The 21,429-nt window shown below is 40.2% G+C and overlaps 1 protein-coding gene across 2 annotated transcripts in view; it reads left to right on the forward strand.

The window, feature by feature from the left end:
* Positions 1 to 21,429, forward strand: part of kiaa1549la (KIAA1549-like a) — a 104,530-nt gene that overhangs the window by 37,322 nt on the left and 45,779 nt on the right. The window contains exons 3-12 of one of the 2 annotated variants that reach the window (XM_086163002.1): positions 1,302 to 2,099; positions 3,303 to 3,418; positions 6,119 to 6,341; positions 8,759 to 8,892; positions 9,700 to 9,868; positions 14,496 to 14,555; positions 15,469 to 15,629; positions 16,992 to 17,163; positions 18,837 to 18,997; positions 20,068 to 20,103. In XM_086163002.1, coding sequence (XP_086019128.1) covers positions 1,302 to 2,099; positions 3,303 to 3,418; positions 6,119 to 6,341; positions 8,759 to 8,892; positions 9,700 to 9,868; positions 14,496 to 14,555; positions 15,469 to 15,629; positions 16,992 to 17,163; positions 18,837 to 18,997; positions 20,068 to 20,103 — 2,030 coding nt within the window. The remainder of the gene's footprint in view (positions 1 to 1,301; positions 2,100 to 3,302; positions 3,419 to 6,118; positions 6,342 to 8,758; positions 8,893 to 9,699; positions 9,869 to 14,495; positions 14,556 to 15,468; positions 15,630 to 16,991; positions 17,164 to 18,836; positions 18,998 to 20,067; positions 20,104 to 21,429) is intronic. The other variant, XM_086163003.1, reaches the window with a different exon arrangement.

Below are 21,429 nucleotides of genomic sequence, written 5' to 3' on the forward strand. Positions count from 1 at the left end.
GTGTGAGGGAGTCAATTCTGGACTAAATGCAAAATTGAACACCCACAGTTGAAGAAAATGCTAATAAAATGATGCAATTTAATGCAATCAGAAAATACGAACACAACAAAGACTGAGGCTGAATTCCGGTGAAGTCAGGATATTTATCTCTAGAAAAGGAAATGAAGCAAAAGTGGCGGGATGCAAAAGTATATCTATATAGTCTCATCCACCATCATTTCCATCTGGCCTTCACCTTGTCTCCCTGATCTTGGCTTTACCGTCACCTCACATCTCATAACAACATTGTCCTCCTCGTCATCGTCACCATCCTCATACTCATATCTGTGACATCAGCAACAAGGTAATTCTTGTCTTGTTGCTTCCTGTATTAGAAGTGACAGAAGCGGTCACACTGAATCATATCACAGTTACAATGCTACACACTTCTTTTGTTTTATGTGAAGACAGGAGAATAAAGACAGTGCGAAAGGATTGATTGCATCCTTTGTTTCCACCAGCCCCATCTGCACCTCATCGACATGTATCTCAGGTCTAGAGATGATTTAGATGGATTAAATGAATCCCAAACAATACAACGAGTCTCCAGTTCACACAATGAGATTGTTGCAGAGATGGAACTCAAGCCGCCGAAAATTCCGTCTGTCTTCAAATTGATACGATCCGTGTGTTGTCTTTGTTTCTCCAACAAGATAAAACTGGCATTATTTGCCCCGGTTATATTTTTTCTGCAAGTGTGGAAAAGCCATTGAGTGTTTTGATTCCTTTGCATTGTTTTAATTTGGCCTAAGATGTGTTGCATGGCAGTTAAATGGCTTCAATCGTAAATCTAGATATTAACCGGGTAATGAAATTGAGGTCATTTGGGGTTGATTTTCTGGGGTCAAAAGTTCAAGCAGTATTACATATCAGTAATTAACCACCACATTGAATGAATCCTCTTGCAGTTTCTGCAATAGGGTGATTGACTTAAAGACTAATGCTAGTGACACGCCTTAAAAAAATTAAACAAACCCTTTAGAACCAAAATAAACAAACTGTTTTCCCTGACCGTTTGAGATTAAATGTATAAAACAAGTGCTGTTTATACTTTTCATTGGAGGAAGAGAAAACCACCATAATGATTTGAAGTAGCTGGGCAGTGTAGTTATCCCAAATGTTGCTCTAAAAGGTACTAAAGGTATTTAGTTTTAGGTACCTCTTAATTTGTATGTAATGATGGTTTTCTTTAGTACGATGACTTTGATTGATCTTTCATGGTATTTCTTTAATTTTCAAATGTTTTGTTTTCCTACCTACAGAGGAGTCACTGAGTAGCCTGCCAGCGTGGGACCTCCCGACCGTTCCTGAGTCACTCTTGTCCACAGTGGGGGACCACGATGTCACACTTCCCGCTAATGTCACCAGCCCTTTCTCCACCCACCAGTGGAACACAACTGTGCCCGCCCATACCCGAAACACCTCGCAGCCGACGACCACTTCACCAACAAACACGAACACACCTCTGTCGCCCACGACCACCTCAACGCCGTTCACCACTGTGTCAAGAGCAAAGACACCTCTGGTCTCCACCTTGGCGTCAAACACCACAAGCCTGGACAATGTGACCTCCAATAGCCTCCTGCTGATGACAGTAACCACGGGACAGTCCCCCCAGACCACTCCTACTGTGAACACCTCTGTAGTAGCAGAACAGGTGGCCACCGCTGACGACGCTGTCTCGCCACAAACACCGGCTGCTGTGACCACGGAGCCGACATCGAGCCATAAGCTGACCACCGCAGCTATGACCCAGCCGGCAACCACGACAAGGCCCCCGACCACCACCCCGCCAACTACAACAACCACTGTCCCGTCAACCACGGCAACCACCACTACACCTGCTCCCACCACCACCACCGCCGCCGCCAGCACCACTACCACCACTACTACCACAACCACGACGACGACGACAACAGCGAAGGCATCGGCTACAGCTCTGCTTCTTCCGATCGAGACCATGATGCCTCTGACAACAACCACAGAACCACCTAGCAGCACCACTGCCGAGGAAATTCCCTTACCATGTAACATCACCGAGAAGTACTGGGTCAGAACAGGTGAGAAATATATCTCCACTGGCTGAGTGGAAATTACGATACTTTAGTAATTTTGAGATTCTCCTTTTATGCTCTGGCACATCATAACTGCTCATTTTCCCCAACAGGCTAACCATGTAATGGAACACATGACTACGAGTAGATTTTGTCAACTGATCGGACTGTGTACATACCATATATTTTCGATGTATACACACTTTACAACAGAAGTCAGCCAGTGGAAAAAAAAATCAATTTGAGCCATATTTCAATCTTGGAAAAAAGTCTTGATTCTAAAGGTCCCATTTTGGAAGGGCCATTATCAAAATAAGTCAGTATTCAGACCTTGTTATATCACCATCGGTATAAACTTGTCTTGTCTTTTATTATGAACAAATATATAAGGCAAAACTTAGATAAATGCACTGATGTGTGATGAGAAATATATTCTGCTTGTAGTTTTTGATGCTTACTGTGTTTTAGATTACCTGGTAATTTTTAAAGAAAAAAATCAGCACCAATCTAGTTAGCAGAATATTAAGATACATATTTTCACGAAACCTCCATCTGAAAGTTATATAAATTGGTCAAATAAGTTTTTAGTGAGACAAAAGAATATTTGCTTTTGCAGTATGTTGTGGAATAGAGGTACTAAAAGGAAATACTGACAAAGTGCAAATATGTAAGTCAGTCCTTTTTTAATTATGTACTTAAGAAAAAAAATTCAGTTAACCTAAATTCATTCTTCATCATGATTTTTATACAAATCATTAACAAATTCAAGTTCCTTTTTTTAAAAGAAAATAAAAACCACTGTTTGTCAGACACCTAGTATTTCCCTTTGATTCAAGCACTGTCCCCACCTTGGAAAAATAACTAATCTACATTATATATCAAACAGTGCCTTGCTATTGGCCTTTTTCTGAGAAAATGACAACAAAGTGATGAATACAAGTACAATGACATTTCAAAAGCGGAGACACGAGTTACCTATTACGGGTCCAGGATATAATTACATGCCTTTAGATTAATTAAAATCTTTGCAAGGGCATGTTTTCCCAGAGGGTAAAAGTTTTCATTACAAAGAAGCCTTTGATAGACTTTGCAATAGATGAGGGTAATACCTTGGTAATATGGTTGTATATAATTCCATAAAGTCTTCAAGGTTTGTATTGTTTTTTTCAGTCACAGTATCAAGCTGTGATTACATTTCCCCCTCTGCAGTTTTGTCCATTGAGCTTCGCAAAAATCACTTGGACCTGATCCTGAAACAGAATCTCTCCAAGGGACTGAGTCACGCCCTGCAGCGAGCCCTGAATGACTCCACTGCCTATGCACAGGTCAGTTTCTCCTCCAGGCTCACTTATGGTAACAACTTGACAACAGCGAATAACCACAAGTCAGGGACATTCATGTACAGTATGTGGAGAGGAAGTCACCAGAGGCAAATCCATTGAATTACAGGTAAAGGGAAAAAAAAAAAAATCTCAATAGACCTACTCATTAAGAAAGAACAGGCTTTGAGAAAAGCGCATTATTTCCCCAAATCCCTCCCTTAGAATGACCTGAGTTGATTGTTTGGTCTGTTAACATTTTAAAAGGTCATTAGAGCCCTAAGATTAAATTATCTTATTGACATTTAAGTAGCTAGGGGTTAACTGAATAGCAGCAGAAGCCTAGCTGCCCGCTGTTTGGGCCCCACGATGTGAAAGACCAAACACGAATATCCATCTTTTTCTTTTTTTTTTTTTTTCTTGCATTGAGTGCCGTTGAGTGACATTTCACAGACATGAACGGAAGCCCTGCCCCCAGGGGTGTATCCAGATTGTATTTTATATTCAGGGTCAGGTGTATATAATTTCAGGCCTTTGAAACAAAGAGCATTAATTTCTTGGGCGTTTATTATAGTATGTTACAGTATGATTTTAAAGCTCATGGTTTAAGACATACTATTTTTCAGTAATGAGCAAAGAAGTTGAAGTTTTTTTTCCGCAAGGTTTGCGCTGCAAAACTGCAATAGGAAGTATGCATGAAAAACTGACATTTATGCAAATTCTTTCACTTTCTTGTGAATTTTTTTTTTATCCAGTGGCTTGGAGTGTTCTCCTCTCTCACACACACACACGACTAAGGCTGGTGTCTACTACACATTTGCATTAAGATCCCAAAGACAATGCTGAAACTACCAAATGAGTGTCAGCTACAATATATTTGCATTGTTGAATCAAATTCATGTAAAAAAGACATACTGACTGAAAAAGCATCAAATGATTTTTTTTTTAATTGAATTAAGTGATCTCATTTATGAATTTCAAGTATTACAAATGGCATGTTGTAATGACAAATGCTTTAAAATACATTAGTGTCAGCCATTGTTTCATTTTTACCCTCCAGACAATTCTGTTGAGGTTTGAAAATGTAGCAAATGTATGAAAGAAAAGTGCTCGGCCACGAGTACATGGCTGGAGAATTCAGATAAAAACATCCTGATTAATGAGGCATATTCACATAAGAAGAGCACCTCAAACATATGCAGGAGACATCAAACCGAACACGCTTTCCATCCTTTTCATATAATATTCCAAGAAACCAATACGTTGATGATAGTGCTTTTGGTTTTACATGTGTGGTATGAATATTCTTGCAACTGCATATAGATACGCTTTAAGTGTATCATCACTTTATCATAATTATAGACAAGCACGGAGAGGTGACTAATGCAGATGGGGTTAGAATAAAAGTAAAAATTACATAATGGGTAGAGTGCAATGAGAATTAACACACACACTCACACACACTGCAAAATAAATATCAGTCACAATATTTCCTCCAGCTCAATCATCTGTTGTTCCTCTCCCTTCGGTTTGCTCTTGTCTTGTCTCTGTTTGATTTTCCCAACTTAAATTTCCTTTCTACCGCAGTGTCTTTTTTCAATTATCTCTTTTTCCTCTGTTTATAAGAACTACCCTTCCCCCATTCCCCTGTCTGTCCCGCTGATTCCCTGTTTTATCAAAGCAAGCCCATCTCTGTGTGTGGCCAGTGTGTTGGTCCACTTGTTGGACCTGCCCGCCTATCTGTCTGCCCTCTGCTTCTCTTTTTCCTGTTGTCAGTCAGACTGCCTGTCTTCATCTGCCAACCTCATCTATTTTTATCCAGTTGTTTGTGAGATTGCACTGGGAGTGACTCAGTGTCTTTAAGCTCCATTCCTCTTTCATCATCAGCCCTCACCCTGTGTGTGTGTGTGTGTGTGTGTGCGCGCACACACACACGCACATGCTCAATCCTCAGGTCTCTCTCCATCATATAAAGTGGAGAACTATTTACCAAATTGGATCTAATAAGAAGAGATATGATATAAAATTGGTGTTGCCATTGATTCAAGGCAATTTTGGTTGGCAAATATTAAAGCTGGATTTCTATTTTTTTACCTGCATAACATTAATGAATATTGAAGATTTGCATTTAACGCAACATGAATTTTACATTGCTTCAATCAAAACATACCTGGCAGCGGAATCTACTTAGCGCACATTGAATTCAAGCAGCATAATTTGAACTGTTTTTTTTTCGAATATAAGTAAAAAGCTAGTTCTCTATGAGACTTCTGCAAATGCTTTGTAAAATTATATTAAAGTGTTGGCCTTGATGTGGTTCATGAAAACAGTGATTTTTTTCTTTTGATTTGTTTGGTGGAGAGGAAATGAGGGGAGCAGAGCGACAAGGATAGAGCAAAGCCACAGTAACAACCGCAGTTGCACAGCGGTTGAAAAAGACTGGTGGAGGGAGGAGGGCAGGTCTGAGAGCTCGCTCGCTTCGGCATCGATCTTTTTTTTTTTTTTTTTTTTCGAACACAGTCAAATTTAGGACTGTTATGAATCAAAAATGAATCCGATTCAGCTGCAAAACAACCCCTTCCCGCCATCATAAAAACAATCCCAGAGCATATTAAATAGCTGTTGGAGACTTGCATGCACTGTCTTATACTTGAGTCCTGTGGTCAAATAATGTCCCGTACCTATGTATACCTTTCTATGTTCCAGGTGGAACGCGAAGACTGCGGCCCCCACAATGTGACCTTGGGTTACTACGTGGCCGGCGAGAAAACCGTCTACATCTCCTCATTGGTAGTTGAGGCACTGAATGTTTATGGTTTTGACAAGCTTCTGTCAGATATCAGGCAGCACACCCCGTTGGTCAAGGCAGTTCTGGTTCCCGTGGCAACCTGGTTGCCTGCTCCAAGCATTCACTTGCAGCTGAAAACAGGTGATGATGGATGCCGATGAAAATATGATCTTTATGTGAGAGTCTGTCACAGGACCTGTGCTAACAGGGGAGACATTCGTATAGCAACTGAAAATTAAAAGAGAACAAGAAATACCATTGGTCAGAATTATGAGGAGGAAAAAGGAATATGAGCAGCGACAAAGACGAATTAGAAAATTCCAGTTACATGTCTGCTCCCCTTTACTCTTTGATTCTCTAAATCCCATACAAACTCCCTTGATTGCTGTGCAAATGAAAATTGGTCAATTCATTTACTCAGCCTGTTAAGCCTCTTAAGTAAACACATTTCTGTATGCACTTAAACATATCTAAATTGAGTCTTGTGGGAATGGGATGCGAAGCAGTGCAATTAACAAATTACTTAAAAGATAAACATGATGGAATGTTAAACTTTTTGTGCGAATACGTGTCGGTCCGCTTAATTCCAGCTCTTATTTGAGGAGTGCCATCTGTGAAAATTGTGTGTGTGTTTTGCTTATCAATATTTTAAAACTTGTAAAAAGAAATTGTCGAAAAGCAATTGAACAGCTTTCGGCACATCACACAACCGACTTCCCCTCAGTCACAAAGAGTGAGGTCCTTTTCGGCTTATGAAATAGCTTGTCTGTCCTGTGTTCTACACCAGACAGCTGTTACTCAGCACTGACAACATTTTACACTGTGACCAAGAGAAAATGGTATACAGACAAACTATCTGGGGAACACAGAGGTACATGTCCCAGTTGCAGAGGCTCATATTTCCGCAGACTGCAGAGGAGACCAAATCTGATCCTAAAGCACAACTAATGTGGTGCCAAGCGATGGATCTTTTCTTATCCTCGCTCAGGCTCGGAAAAATTCCAACATGAATCATATATCTGCAAACCCGTCTGTCAGCTAAAATGACAATCGCATTTTTCCTGTCAGTGTAAGTAATGCATCAATACGAGCGGCGTAACGTTGACGGTGTAAAACAATGGCAGTATAGCATGGGGGAGCTTTAGAGAGCTTTGAAAAACCCTAATTTTCTGCATCCACCGCAAATGTTAAAGCATTAGCTTTTTAACTTCCTCTTTGTAGCAAGACATCACATTTGGATAGCTTTAAATATTAAGGACGTTTATATAAACATTTGATCTGGGCTCAAGCTAACAGTAGAAAAGGCAGGTAGTTAGATAATCTGACTCGGACCGCAAAGTTGACGTCAGGGTCTTTAGTTTGAGATGCTGGTGCATGAAAAGTGACGATGCGAAATTGGCAAAAAGAACAAGAGCAAAACACATGATCAACAAGAGATGGAAATGCAGTTGAACATTTCAAGCCGGAGGAAATACCCATCCGGGAAATGAACAGGAAATAACCGAAACGCACGGAGAAAAAGTGAAAGCCACAAATCCCTTAAAAAGCCAGGGTAACTGAGAACATGGAAAAAAAAAAGATACAATTGAGCTGAGATACAAACTGATTAGTCAAATCTGAGGTCCAGTCAGCTAAGGTAAAACTCCTATTATTCCAAAGAAGAATATCACAAGGGATTATAAAAGATAGTCCAGTGTGGGACAGTTACACTGGCAGGAAATGCGGATGTTTGTTTAAATGTTTTTACAACTCATGATGATGGTGTAACCTGAGTAAAGGAACATGTTGTGGAGCTCATCCTTGAAAGAAAGTTGAAATGTTGATACCCAAACCCATACATTAATTATAATACCTTTTAAAGATTATGGTGCAATTGTAATTGGTTGTGTAACTGGCATATTTGAAATCAGCCCCCTTACCCACTTATAATGTGGGTGAATTCTAGTGTGATATAACTGCACCGTCCCTTTTTGGAATTGATGAATACACAAGTAGAGTGAAAAAGAAAAATATATAGTTTGTCCACAAAGATTAGAAATAAAGTATAACACCACTCTTGCCACAATTTGCATTTGATTAGAAACTGGGTCAACACTTTGTGTTTGCAATATATATATTTTTTTCTTCTCCCTCACACATGAGAACTGCACGCTTTGAATTTAGGTCATGATATTATTGGACTTCTCCTACCCCCTTTTTTAATAAAAGCCTCGACATGGTTTGATCACCGGCATGTCGTGCTTTGAAGGGTTGAGTTGAAGGACTCAGACACCAGTGACATATTTAATGACCGCTTATCACAATCGTCCTGGTTTGGAGCTGTGACTTCTTTTTAGGTGTCCTCATTCTAGAGAGTGATTATAATCCATGTTCTGTCTGCTTGGGTTGATCAGTCATCCACCATCTAAGTAGGTACATTCAGTATTAGCAGCACTTCAGGTATCAGCTTGATTAAGAGGATTGTTTAATATCATTTGCCCTATGCTTCGGTTTGCCTCAAATAAATTTTCTGCTCTCCGTGCTCTCCCGTCAGCTAACGTTTTCCCATGTTTCTCCAGTGTTGAGGTTCGTTGGACCGACAGACCACATCTACTCCTGTAGTTTTGTCCAAATGTTGCAGCAGAGACTTGAGAATGCCTTCGAAGAGGCTCAGGACAAAGTGTTGGAGACCTACAACCGACTCACTGTGGAGGTACCTCATGCACCTTTTTTTTTTCGTCTGCAAAATCCAGTACATCCGAGTACATCATTTTCGCATTACCATATTAATCAGGTGAGCGGAAACAGAAAACATTTGTTTGAAAATACGCATCTTTACAATCGCAAGTTTCCTCATGCCTTTTTCAGTTTTTTCGCCACTGCAGCACAGTGGAAGTGAGTTTATGTGCACGTTCAGAAAGAGAAGGTAGAAGGTGATACATAGCATAATCCAGTATTTCCAATCAAAGCTCATTCGTTTGTCAGTTCTGTTATTAGAAGCTTCTCTCCCTCTTGTCCTTTCTGGCTCCCAAGTCCCATGACTGGGATATACATGCACGGACCATCATAATCATAAAGTGGGTTGCAGCAAGCTGACAGATATAGGGTCCATTCATAATTCATCCTCTGAAATATTTATTCTCACAGAGAAATGTGATAGGAATGCCTCATATCTTACATCAACATACACTTTACTATGGTGACTCAGTCACATTATTTTCAGAGGGCCACACATTTCTTATAATAGAATGGAAAAAGAGTGTTCATTCAAAGTGTCATACTGTGCCTGGATTGCTGTTATGCATTCTTTATGGGCATCTTAGACATTTGGAATGCCACCATTGGATATTCTTGTATCAGTGATTGAATTATTCATTTCTGCACTCCTGCCTGCTTGTTGTCTATGAATGAAGGATTTTTTTTTTGTTGTTTTATTTCTAGATCACACCTTTTAGGCACATACTGTACAACCTGCTGCCTCAGGAATATTGAGCTGCTGTGTTCATATTATAATTTTTAGATCCAAAGCGTATCCCAGGAGCCGGGCTCGCCATCAGTGTCTCTCGTGTATGTTGTCAAGAACCAGGATGTGGATCTTAATGGGACGATCTCCAGTGGCCTCCTAAATCAGCTGACTGCCGAGCTGGTGGGCTACTTCCTGTTCTACCCGCCCCTGGTTATTGCTGAACGTACGTAACCCATGATTAATTCACTGATGCCAAATCTTAAATTGCACAGCTTATTATTAGGGGATGTCTTCACTCAGTTGAACAAAAAATACATGTTCCCTGCGTATGCATCTGACATTTTAAGTTTAATATGTTGCTTGAGAACCCCGGAAACAGTTACATTTGAAGTTTTAACAGCTGTAATGCGATGACAAGCTTTAAATTTGCAAGATCTATGAGGAGATGATGGAACTGATGATCGATCTGGACATGTGTACGTCTGATGTATATATTATTTTTGGCAAAAAGAAACCACACTCTAGAAAGTTTCAGTGAGCTACACTTTCAATACTCTGCCTTAGGCAGTGGTGGTTGACTTACATAGTGTAAGACTATGCCTACATCCCTTCACCGTGTGTTTTTATCTCGCTTTCAGTAGGCGGAAAGGAACAAGTGTTCTGGGCTGTGCTTGTATTCTAAAAAAGATTATACTCAAGGCAGTCTTAAAGTATACCAGACAGGGAGGTTGGATGGAAGGCTGCCAGGAATGACACATTTTAACACTGACACATTAGGAACAAAGGGCCTCATTGATCTATGTCTTACAGCGTGTTTTCTTCAATTTGTTCCGAGGGGTCCGGGCATGAGACCGCATGACAACGTGCACAAACAAATCTTAAAATAAGTTGAAAAGATTGGCTGACGGGCAGCCAGGAGTGGCTCCAAATGTGGAAATATGTCCAGTGGTTCTAAAGCAAGTGTGGGTGATAGAGGCAGGAAATGTGAAGCCACATTTGTAGTAGTGCTGGTAATGCATGGCAAATAGCATCAGAGATGATATGTGAAATGTTTTCATTCAGGTATCAAACAGGAAGTCCAAAGCATTTTTATTTAGACACATGTGCCACATCTCATCATAATTAACTTGAAGTGAAGCGCTAAGGCTGATTTATGTTCTATTCATCGCATTGTGCATTGTGAATGTTGAAAGCATCACTGCCCCTCTCCCGTGCGTGTTGTCAAAGGCTTCAGCCACTAGAGAGCAGATCTGAGACAAAATGGTCAGACAGCAATGTACATGTAAAAGGCATAAGCTAGAGGCGATGGTGTATCCATGCTGGCCTCTTAAGCCATTCAACCAACCTCTTAAGCCATTTCAACTCAAAACACTCTAAACATGTCAACTGAAAAAAGATAATCTGCCGATAAAGCCTATACTTTCGTGGATTTTCTTTTTAAATACCTACATTTGACAATATTAAAACACATAAAACCGCAGAAGCACATTGGCTTTAAAACACGACCCAACAAACAAATTTGAAACATGATTACAAGCTGTATTCGTGTGCGAATATATATATCAAAAAAAATTTTCAATGCAAACATCTATTATGTTGAAACCTCTAACCTTTTTCAGGGTCAGTCTGACATAAATAACAACAAATGATTCAAAGTCTATAACAAAAAGGAAACAGCATTAAAATTGAATTTAAAAAAGTATATATATATACACACACATATATATATGTGTGTATATATATATATATATGTATGTATGTGTATATATGCATGTATGTGTGTGTATATATATATATATATATATATATATATATATATATATATATATATATATATATATTCCAAATATTGGCTTGTGTCAAAATCTCTGTGAAGGCTGTGGTCTTGGAGAACATCGCCCTCTAAAGAGCGGTTGCTAGATGACACACAAAGGTAGTCACAGGTGACAACGGCAACATCAAATGAAAAGCAGCATAACAAACACCGATTGTAGTTTCCATGGAGATTCGGCGACTTATGCCATTTTGCTTTGTTCCCACAAAAGTGGACAGTATGAAGAGTCTGCTCTCTTCATGCTAATTTTAAACTCATTACATAACGGTTGTACTACTCATTCTTTGTACCAGTGTGCTGCTGGGCTTAGACAGACTTTCAAGGCATATGTACGGTGCCTCTTCAAACTGACTGCTTAGAACTATTGAGTTCACTGCAGGGCAATGCATGATTCATAACTTAGTGTATGTTTGACCTGCTTTAGATTTAGAGTCACTATACACCAGGCAAAGAAATGTCAGATTTCTTTTTTAAGCGCACAGTGGTGTCTTACAGGAAGTAATGTCTGTTTTCACAGAAAGACTGTCTCCTCCTCTATGGAGCATCAGAACAGTTCATTACTTTTATTGATTTTTAGGAAGGAGGAAAAACAAAACAAATTATTTCACTGTTAGTGTCTTAAAGTACCGAATCCCCACTGCTAGACTACAGTGGTCAAATATGCAGCTAGCTGAGTTTTAGGTAAAACGCCAACTAGTAGACAGGACAATCAGAGCAAACCTTGATTCTTGCTGTTATTGATGCAAATTTGAAAAATACAAATTTCTGCAAGAGCAAACAAAAATAAACACAAATTTTCATTCGCTGAGTTTATTGGCTTTTTTTTCCCTCTCCTATATGAGTTTATCTTGCATGGTCAATTTGCTCAAACATAAGGGTATATACCCTAAATGTTTTCTCTACTATCCTTTATTCTTGTCATTTTTACATTTTTACATCAATTCTATTTTGATTGACATAGAAAAGGTTTCTGTTATTTGACTCCTGCAATTAAAATGTCATTAAAAGTGAGGGCACGGCCGGCCCTCAGCCTCTCTCAGTATTCCGCCCCAGCTACTTAATACCATCTGTAAGGTTTTTTATTTTTAAAGGGCAAACAGCTGTAAAGCTCCTATCATTTGAATCATGCCAGTGGCAGTCTGTTGTTCATAGCCCTTGAATGAGCTAATTTTAGCCCGGTGAGATTAGATTGCTATCTATTTGTACATGCTCTCAACACCCAAAGGGCCCAAAACATCACACTTCACACACTCGCATCCAAAACTACTTGGTAATGGCGTGTCCAACCTTGTCTGTTCTTTTTTTAAAAATAAAAAAAAACCAACTCTTCAGATTTACAGAGCGATACCCTGATGGTTCGCGAGTTGTATGACCAAGAAAATTAGTGTCCAATGTAATAATAATCCCAAGTGATTAATTTTGTACCTAACAATTTTGTAATCACTCACTGGCATTTGCCCGTGTCAGACCGAGCCGGGCTGTCCCAAATAATCCAAACATTTTCACAGGATTTGATAGGACACTCCTTTTATGTGATTAAAAGTGTGCGTTACATTTCTGGCCCTATATTTTTTATTAAAAGAACGTAATTAAAGCAGAAACTCCTGCCATACACTTCAACACAACCAGATTAATCATCGAATCAAAAGCTGCAGAAGACTCAAATGTTCTTGTTTCCCTTAAGGGTGGGTTTTGTCCCTGGTGTGTGTGTGTGTGTGTGTGTGTGTGTGTGTGTGTGTGTGTGTGTGGATGAAAGTGATGCCTCTGCCTCTTGAACAATTTCTTTGAAGGGCACTGAAGGAGTCTGAACCTTTATACCTCAATGGAGATTGTCTCAAGTACTTTATGTGAACTTATTATAGTTGGAGGAAAACTCAGTGAATTTCAATGTGCTCACACCGAAACACGAAGGAGGCAGCTGCAGACCGTCAGGGAGTGGAGCAGAAATACTTCCTGGTATTAAGCTGCTGCTGCTGCATCCCCAAGTCAGGCATTGTTGGCAAACCGCAGCTTAGAGGAGTCGGGATGAGACAGATGGTGGAAGAGACAGATGGGCAATAAGGAGAGATTGCTGGAAGGATGAATAGGATGTGGGAAGAGGCTGACAGACTGAAGGAATGATGATAGGTGGATAAAGACAGGCGGGGACACTTGCGTAAAGGCAAGGATTCCAGAGTAAGGAAATGGACAGGTTAAGAAGTAGTGAGGGAGACAGGTAGCGAAATGCATTCAAGCAGAAGGCGGAGGGTGTGGAGTTGATGGAGAGAGGAAGAAAACCAGTGAATAGTTGTAAGGCAAAGGTTGATGATGAAACCCGACATAAAGCGTTTAAAGGTTTTTGTCATCTGTGTCAAGGTCCGGGGCTAAATACTACCGTAATACTTGCGCTTCTTTGACAAACACCGTAAAAGCTTCTAGCACATCCGGTGGAATTCTGCTTTACAGTAGCAAACAAGTTATTTTGCATTCATCTTTTGAGGAGACAGAACTCAAAGCTAAAGTATATTTTTCCCCAACTGGAGATGATTTTCCTGTGTATGATTACTAGAGATCAACATTTTTTTTTTTGCAACTTCCCACATCTGGCAACACACCGGAAATAAACGGAAATAAACAAATCATTTTTTTTTAAATTCTGATTCATTTGACAGCCGTGTATTCAACACTGCCGGCATTATAGACATGGAAACTGAGTACTTTAGGAAAGTTACAGCCATTTAACTTAAACCATTGTTTAAAAGCAGGTGTGTGTGTGTGTGTGTGTGTGTGTGTGTGTGTGTGTGTGTGTGTGTGTGTGTGTGTGTGTGTGTGTGTGTGTGTGTGTGTGTGTGTGTGTGTGTGTGTGTGTGTGTGTGTGCTAAAGGAGCCAGCTTTCTCTCCTTTGGTATTTTGGTCATTATATCATTCAGAGCAATAGCGGGCTTTAGGCGAGGTTGTGAATATCATGAACATCCACTGTGTTTCAAATGTCCTGAATCAAATCGAAAATCTTAAAACCCTCTCTTTCTCTCTTTAGCTCTTGAATACCATAATCTCAACACTTCGACCGCAACCAAGAGCTATTGGGTGATAACAGGTAAATTGCTCTCGTGCGCGCACTCACACACACACACACACACACACACACACACACACACACACACACACACACACACACACACACACACACACACACACACACACACACACACACACACACACACACACGCGCGCGCGCGCGCGCGCGCGCGCGTAGTAATCTAAAGCAGAATTGACCGGTCAAAACGTCAGTTAGTTCAATAACCTCTGTTGCACAATGCAGCAAAATAGTATTGGCTCTCCATTTTCTGTTCCTTTGCTTTCCCTCCTTCTTTGTCTTTATGTCGCCTCCCTCCTTCACTCGCCAGCTTCCTCGCCATGTCTCGAGCTGCTCTGTTCCTGGGAAAACCTATTGATGTATAATTCACAATTTCCTGACTGGGGCAGAGGGAGAGATCACTTCACATCACATCACGGTGAATGATGCTGAAGTGTGTGCTTTATCTCGCTTATTGGCCATAGTAAGAGAGGCACTCAGGAGCGTGGCGGTCGAAAAGACCGTGTGTGCAAACACACACTTATGTTTGATTTGGCTTGTTTCTCCATGTCTGTGAAATACAAACAGGCTGGAGACGGGCGCTCTGCTGCGATGCAGGTTTCAAACGGAGGGAACTTTCATCCAGTCCAATCAAAAGTCCACATTTATCATTTCTCTCCATGTTGACTCCCCTTTTCTCATCCTCAACGTAGTCCTTGAGCAATTGTTATTACCCCATTTGATCCTTCTTTACTCTTTCTTTCACTTTCTTTTTTTTTTTCCCTGCCTTGCTCTGTTCCAACCTTTCCATGTCCACTCCCTCCCGCCTGGCTCTTTTTTTTTTTTTTTTTTTTTTTTTGCACATTTCTTTGCCTGCCTGATTAGCCTTTAGCCCCTAAATCCATCCTGTGTCCTCTCTTGTTTCTGCACACAGTGATCCAGGATGTGGACAGCTCATCCCTGGAGGCCAACTACCAGAGCTTTGCCAACCTGATGGAGCAGCGGCTGGCAGAGCTCTTCCTGGTTGCTGGCAGGCAGGGCTCTCGTACTGTGCGAGCGCGACGAGCTACCACTGTGGGCAGCTATACTGTACAGGTAGATGGAATGCACTTGTTTACTCCTGATTTTGTCATTTTTCCCTTGTTTATACAAAAAATTGAAGAGAACTTGGGGGTGTTTGTGGTGCGTCTATCCCGCTGCAAGTATTCAGGATTCTGGCATCAGGAGTTCCTATCAGAAACACACCAAGCACAAAATAGCCCATCCCACTTGACTTTTTTGAATAAAAACATTCAGTAGGTTCATTGGAGACCCTAAGTTGGCCAAACACCTGAACGGAGTGGTTGTATATCTATTTATGACATGTGAACGAGACAGAGAATGGTTGTATGTCTCTGCAGTATATGTGGCCCTGCAATCGACTGGTAACCGGTCCAGGATGATCCCCGCCTCCTGCTCGATTATAGCTGGAATAGGCTCCGGCAACCCTGTAGGATAAGTGGTATAGTTAATGAACAAATTATTGCCTACGAAAATCCGAATGAAGTCTAACCCAAAAAGTTCAAATCTCTGAAAACTCAGCTGCATGTCTATTTTTTAAATCCATAGAAATCAAAATAAATTTGAATAAAAATCAAATTAAAAACAAACTAAAGTGATGATTCATCATATTGTTAATGCAGAACGCAAATTAAAGACCCATCACAGCATGATCACTTTCTCACCAGCTGTTTTTTACTTTCCGAGTATTTTTAATATTTGCGTGAAGTTTTGCAGCACCTGCCTTGTGGGCGACAGGAAAGTAAACGCAGGCTGACTTTGAAAGTAATGTGAACATGTGAGAAGTTTTTGATATTCAAAGAATATTCGGTCCTCCAGGTTTACACAGGGAAGGGATTATATTGAAGAAGTGACGGGAAGGTAGATAAGGGTATGGATATACTTGTGTTATTGAATTGCTGACCCTCATAAGTGTGTGTGTGTGTGTATTCATCTATTTCTTTTTCGTATTTGTCATTTCCATATTGTGCAAATTAAGAACGATTGACTCCCCCTGGATTTGTATGCCTTTCACACCCTCTGGCTTTTTATGGTGAAGTCACAGATGACCAGTTTTACGGCTGCAAAGATAGAGGAGAGCGCCTCAGCCGAGACACAGAGGATCATCCGGCCGTTTAATAACACACATCCCTTGCTTTTTACGACAAAGTCAAATCACTAGACTTGATTAAACTGTGTGATATGTTTGTCAAATGAGAAAAAAATAGATGCGTAATGTATGCTGAAAGGAAATCTCCACTTGTCGTCATCTATTGTCGTCAAATGCCATTTCTTGCTGCAAATGTATTGCTTTACATTATATCGAGAGAAATAGTACTCTGAATAACTGAATCCAGGCTGGTAGTGGTAAAGCCCTCTGCATGTTTGAATACAATATTACTTTTTTTTGCCGCCTAGATGGTGAGCATGCGTCGACTCCCAGGCCCCAAGAACCCAGCAGAGATGACTTATTACGCACAATTGAACGGGGCCCCCATCACAGGAACCACTGCTGCTAAGACCCTCAGCAGCCTGGACTCCCAGACCATGGCCCTGACTCTAGGCTACTTTGTTCAAATACAGGCTGAACGTAAGCTACTCTGTTACTATTCTGTCGTTTTACAGTTATGATCATGTCATTTGTAATCCATGGAAAGTAACTTCTTACTTGTATTTATTTATAAACAGTTTCTCTCTGGAAAGTGTCATATGACTTTTGCGCAATGCCAAAATCTTCCGTGTGTGTGTGTGTGTGTGTGTGTGTGTGTGAGTGTAATGATCCACCATATGATGAAAAAATATTAGTCATGAATTTATTCTAATTTCCCTACGCTGAACACAGAGGACAGATGACTCTTGATAACTTCTACACTGTAAAACATCTCACTGCAAGCATATCAGGGACTCTTTGTACTGATGTTTAATTGTTTTTTTAATATTTTCCAGTCTGGATAGGCCAAATCCATCTTTCACTGTGCCTTTGCAGATATAATTGAAACTTTTTGGTTACTATATCTTTAAAAGCAGACTCCCTTTATACATACATTTCCATAATTTCACAGCTAAAGCAGTAGAGTTTTACAACCAATACACAGTTTATGGATTTAAATGTACACTTTCAAATGAAATATGGCTAAACATTGGTCCCGGTAGGGTTTTTGATGTCTGGTTCAAAATGTTTGATTTTAAACTGCCTCCCAGAGTGTGTTCGTCTAGAAAAGGATGTCTACTTCAGCGTCTGGAGTCGACAGTGTTCCCTCCTACCTATTTTCTCTATAATTAACAAACCTGAGCGACCCCAAAATCCATCAGCACCCCTCAGATCTCTTCCTAGCAGTGCAGATGCCGGGAACTGAACACAATGTTCTTAAATTTAATTTAGTTAACCTTAAGGGGGTGAGTGGAAATAAAATGCATTAGTCCCTAAAATGAAAACACATCCTTTCAGTTCACCACCGTATGACAGCAAGGCTAAACGAAGCAGCATTCACAAAAAAACTCAGATTTAGATTTATTATATTATTTCAATGCAGTTTTGTGAAATTTGTCGGTTTTATTACATTATACATCTTTGAGACACGCTGGAAGCACACCTGCTTCCTTGCCAAGACTTAAAGCAATAGTGCAAAAGGTGTGATCGGTTATTTGTTAGATAGCAAAATCCGAATTGTTTCACAAGAAAATAACTTAACCCTTTCCTCCTTACATATTAATATAAATGTTGACCTATTAAAAAAAGGATCTGGTGACATGCGTTTTCACCATGTTGACAGCAATATTTACTGTACACAGCTCAGTATGAAGACTTTTGATTAACTTAATCATTTATCTATATTTGTGCGTTATCCTCAATAATAATAAAATCGGACCGATTTTCCCTTTCATCCCTGTTTTAATGTGACAAGGTCAAAAGTAACTTAGAATATCAAAAAATTCAGAATCAGCTGACATGGAGGTAGCTCAGTGGTCTTGTCAGTGCGTACAGGTACTGTCCTCTGCCCGATGATGATGGCAGTGTCATTAATGAAGGTCCATTAGACATTATGAATTTTCAATATGCGTCTAAATGTCATACTTATGCAATGATCTAGTACCAGTCATGATCTACATTCTCTTTTTATACTACCACTCTAACAACAATACTAACAGTACTACTACTAATAATGATATACAAACTACCTGTCTTTCCTACCATAAAATATCATGTGCCTAGTGGATTTCCAAAATGTGAAAAGTAATGAGTGTTGGTCTTTTTGTGTACAGCTGTGATAAAGACGCCACCCAGTAACCTGTGGATCATGGCCGTTTTGACGCCGCTGTTCCTGCTGTTTGTGGTTATCGGCATGGTAGCCTTCATTCTATGTAAAAGAAACAGGGTCATCTTCAAGACCGGAGCCTTCCGGACCTTTAAAACACGCTCCAAGGTACGAGTCAGCCCGGCATTCGTGCTCGGTCTTGATGCTGCTGTTTCCAAATATCACTCCTCTCTCTCCCTGCTGTGATTCTTCTTTTTCTCTTCTTGATGTGGGGAAAAAAAAAAAAATCATCTGTTGTCTCTGAAGTGTCACATGGAAGTCGTTTGAATTCCCTCCCGTGTGTCCCAGAAACCAATTCTACTGTGAAACATTTTGAATTAGATTACGTAACCTGGATCTGGGAAAAAAAGATGACGCGTCACGCAGAAAAAGATTTGTGTTAAATTTTTCCTTCGGGTCAGAAAAATTGAAAACCATCAGCTCATTTGTTTCCTCACTGCCCAATAGCCCGTGGTCACTGCTAATCATGCATGATGCAAAGGTTAATGGGCGGAGAGGAAAGTAGTTGGCGTCACTGTGCTGGAAATGAAACCTAAGGGTTTTATTAGCCCCCTTACTATGACAGCATCCACTGAAATCTGTTAAATTACAATCAATTATTCCAAATGAAGGAGTGTGTCAAAGGATTTCACCAGCTGGTTTGATAAGGCTGATGGAGGTAATGCAGGATGAAATAACAGGCAGAAAGATGAATTATTTGTTTTGAGTGACTCTAGAAGTCTTGTTTTTATAAAATTCATCGTTTGTTTGAAACCTATTTCGGGTTTGGCCTTTGCAGTTTTCTATTCAAGTTTGACTCTTGAAACCGTACCAGACAACCTCCATCACGGCTTTTAAAAGCTTCTATCAAATTGTTATGTTCGTAAATAGGACTTGATAAGACAAAGAAATAAACACTATAATTTATATGGACTGCTTCATGTTTTTGTTTTCTTGTCAATAATTGATTAAAAAAAAAAACCAACTATTAAACATGAGCTCACTCAGACAGAAGCAGCAGTTGAACTTCTGACGCTTGTTGTTTTTTACGATGTAAGGGTGATGGCCAAATGATAAAGTTTAATGTTTTCCTTTTTTGTCTTCTGACAATTCATGTCCCAGTTAAATTCCTTCACCCTTTCTGGATCCTAATATTAATTCTTTCCTGACACTGACCCTCTGACTCTCTTCCTGTTCAGACCTCATATCGAAGGGAGGGCAGTTACCACCACCAGGTATTTTCTGAGACGCTGGTTTGGTGGCTGTTTGACTAACTCGTTGTGTGAATGCAGTCTTGCCACCATCAGTTACCGCTTTCTTTGACAATTTAAACCGGCCGACAGGGCCGATCAACCGCTTACCGCTATCATGTGCTTCTTGTTGTCTTTGCTGGGCAAAATATTTGCATGTTTTACACAGTACTGTGTGGGCATGATCATTAACCATTGGGAATCAATATCGGCAGGGGCTGGGGTGATGGGGAAACTCCGAAATTAAATAAATAAACACTACGAGGTGTCAGAATCACAGATGCGGTCCTTTAAGATTTAGGGTGTTTTGGTTAGACTCAATCAGCCGGATTAACAAGGAGGGGCCGTCTCGTAAATGCAGGCGAGCTAAGCTGGAATCTGTCTGCCTGTATGAGACGTTTTTACCGGCGCTCATAAACATGAGAGGCAGAAAGGAAGCTCATCACCTGCAAACGAAACTGTTTTTTTGTTGCGGCCGTAAAAAGTGACTGAGGCTTGAGTCATCAGGACAGCTCACCTCTCCACTCTCCTCCACGCCTGGTATACTTGAACCCAACGACACACACAAATACACACACACACACATTCAAATTGATATCTCAGCAAGAATTGACATGGCTAGACAATGTATAGCCAATAAAACAAGAAAAAGAACGAAATAGGCATGTAATGATGTGATGAAGCGATGGAGGATTTTAGCCGATTTGCAAATTCGGTCGAAACCCTCTATCAGAAAAGCTGGGGAGGAGGGGTGAAGGGAATATTGGGTTATTTGGATTTAAATATATACACACACACACACACATTTGCTTGCTACCCTACGCGATTAGTTATTTGTAAACAAAAAGAGACTTTTGTTGGGCTTCACAAGGAAGCGCATCAAATATTAAAGTAGGGGGAATAAAACAGTGGTATCTTGGTATTTACCGTTTTTGTCATCCTGACCAGTGGCATGAACAAATGAGATAAATATTTCACGCCGGGACGCTGTTTGGAAAGAGCCCGTGGCAAACTACAGATAAACTAGGCTGAAATATTGTAAATAAAATAATTATTGGTGGTTGTAAATGCCTCCATGGAAATTATCCCACCCTCAGTGTTTGTTCAAAACTGCTTTATTTATTAGATAAAAGTACTGCAACCGTTTCTCAACGGAATATATAGCCACATATTTTATTAGCTGCTCAGAAATTCTGTTCAATAAATCCAATGCAACTTTGTGGTCACATTTCAATGGAATATATTTTTTTCAATCGATGCGGTTTCCTTACTTTCTCTTTTGTTATGACACACTGTCTTAGTCAAAGGAGA

The sequence above is a fragment of the Fistularia commersonii genome, chromosome 17 (genome assembly GCF_037954325.1).
Source record: "Fistularia commersonii isolate RoL2024-O1a breed Wild chromosome 17, RoL_Fcom_v1.0, whole genome shotgun sequence".
NCBI lineage: Eukaryota > Metazoa > Chordata > Actinopteri > Syngnathiformes > Fistulariidae > Fistularia > Fistularia commersonii.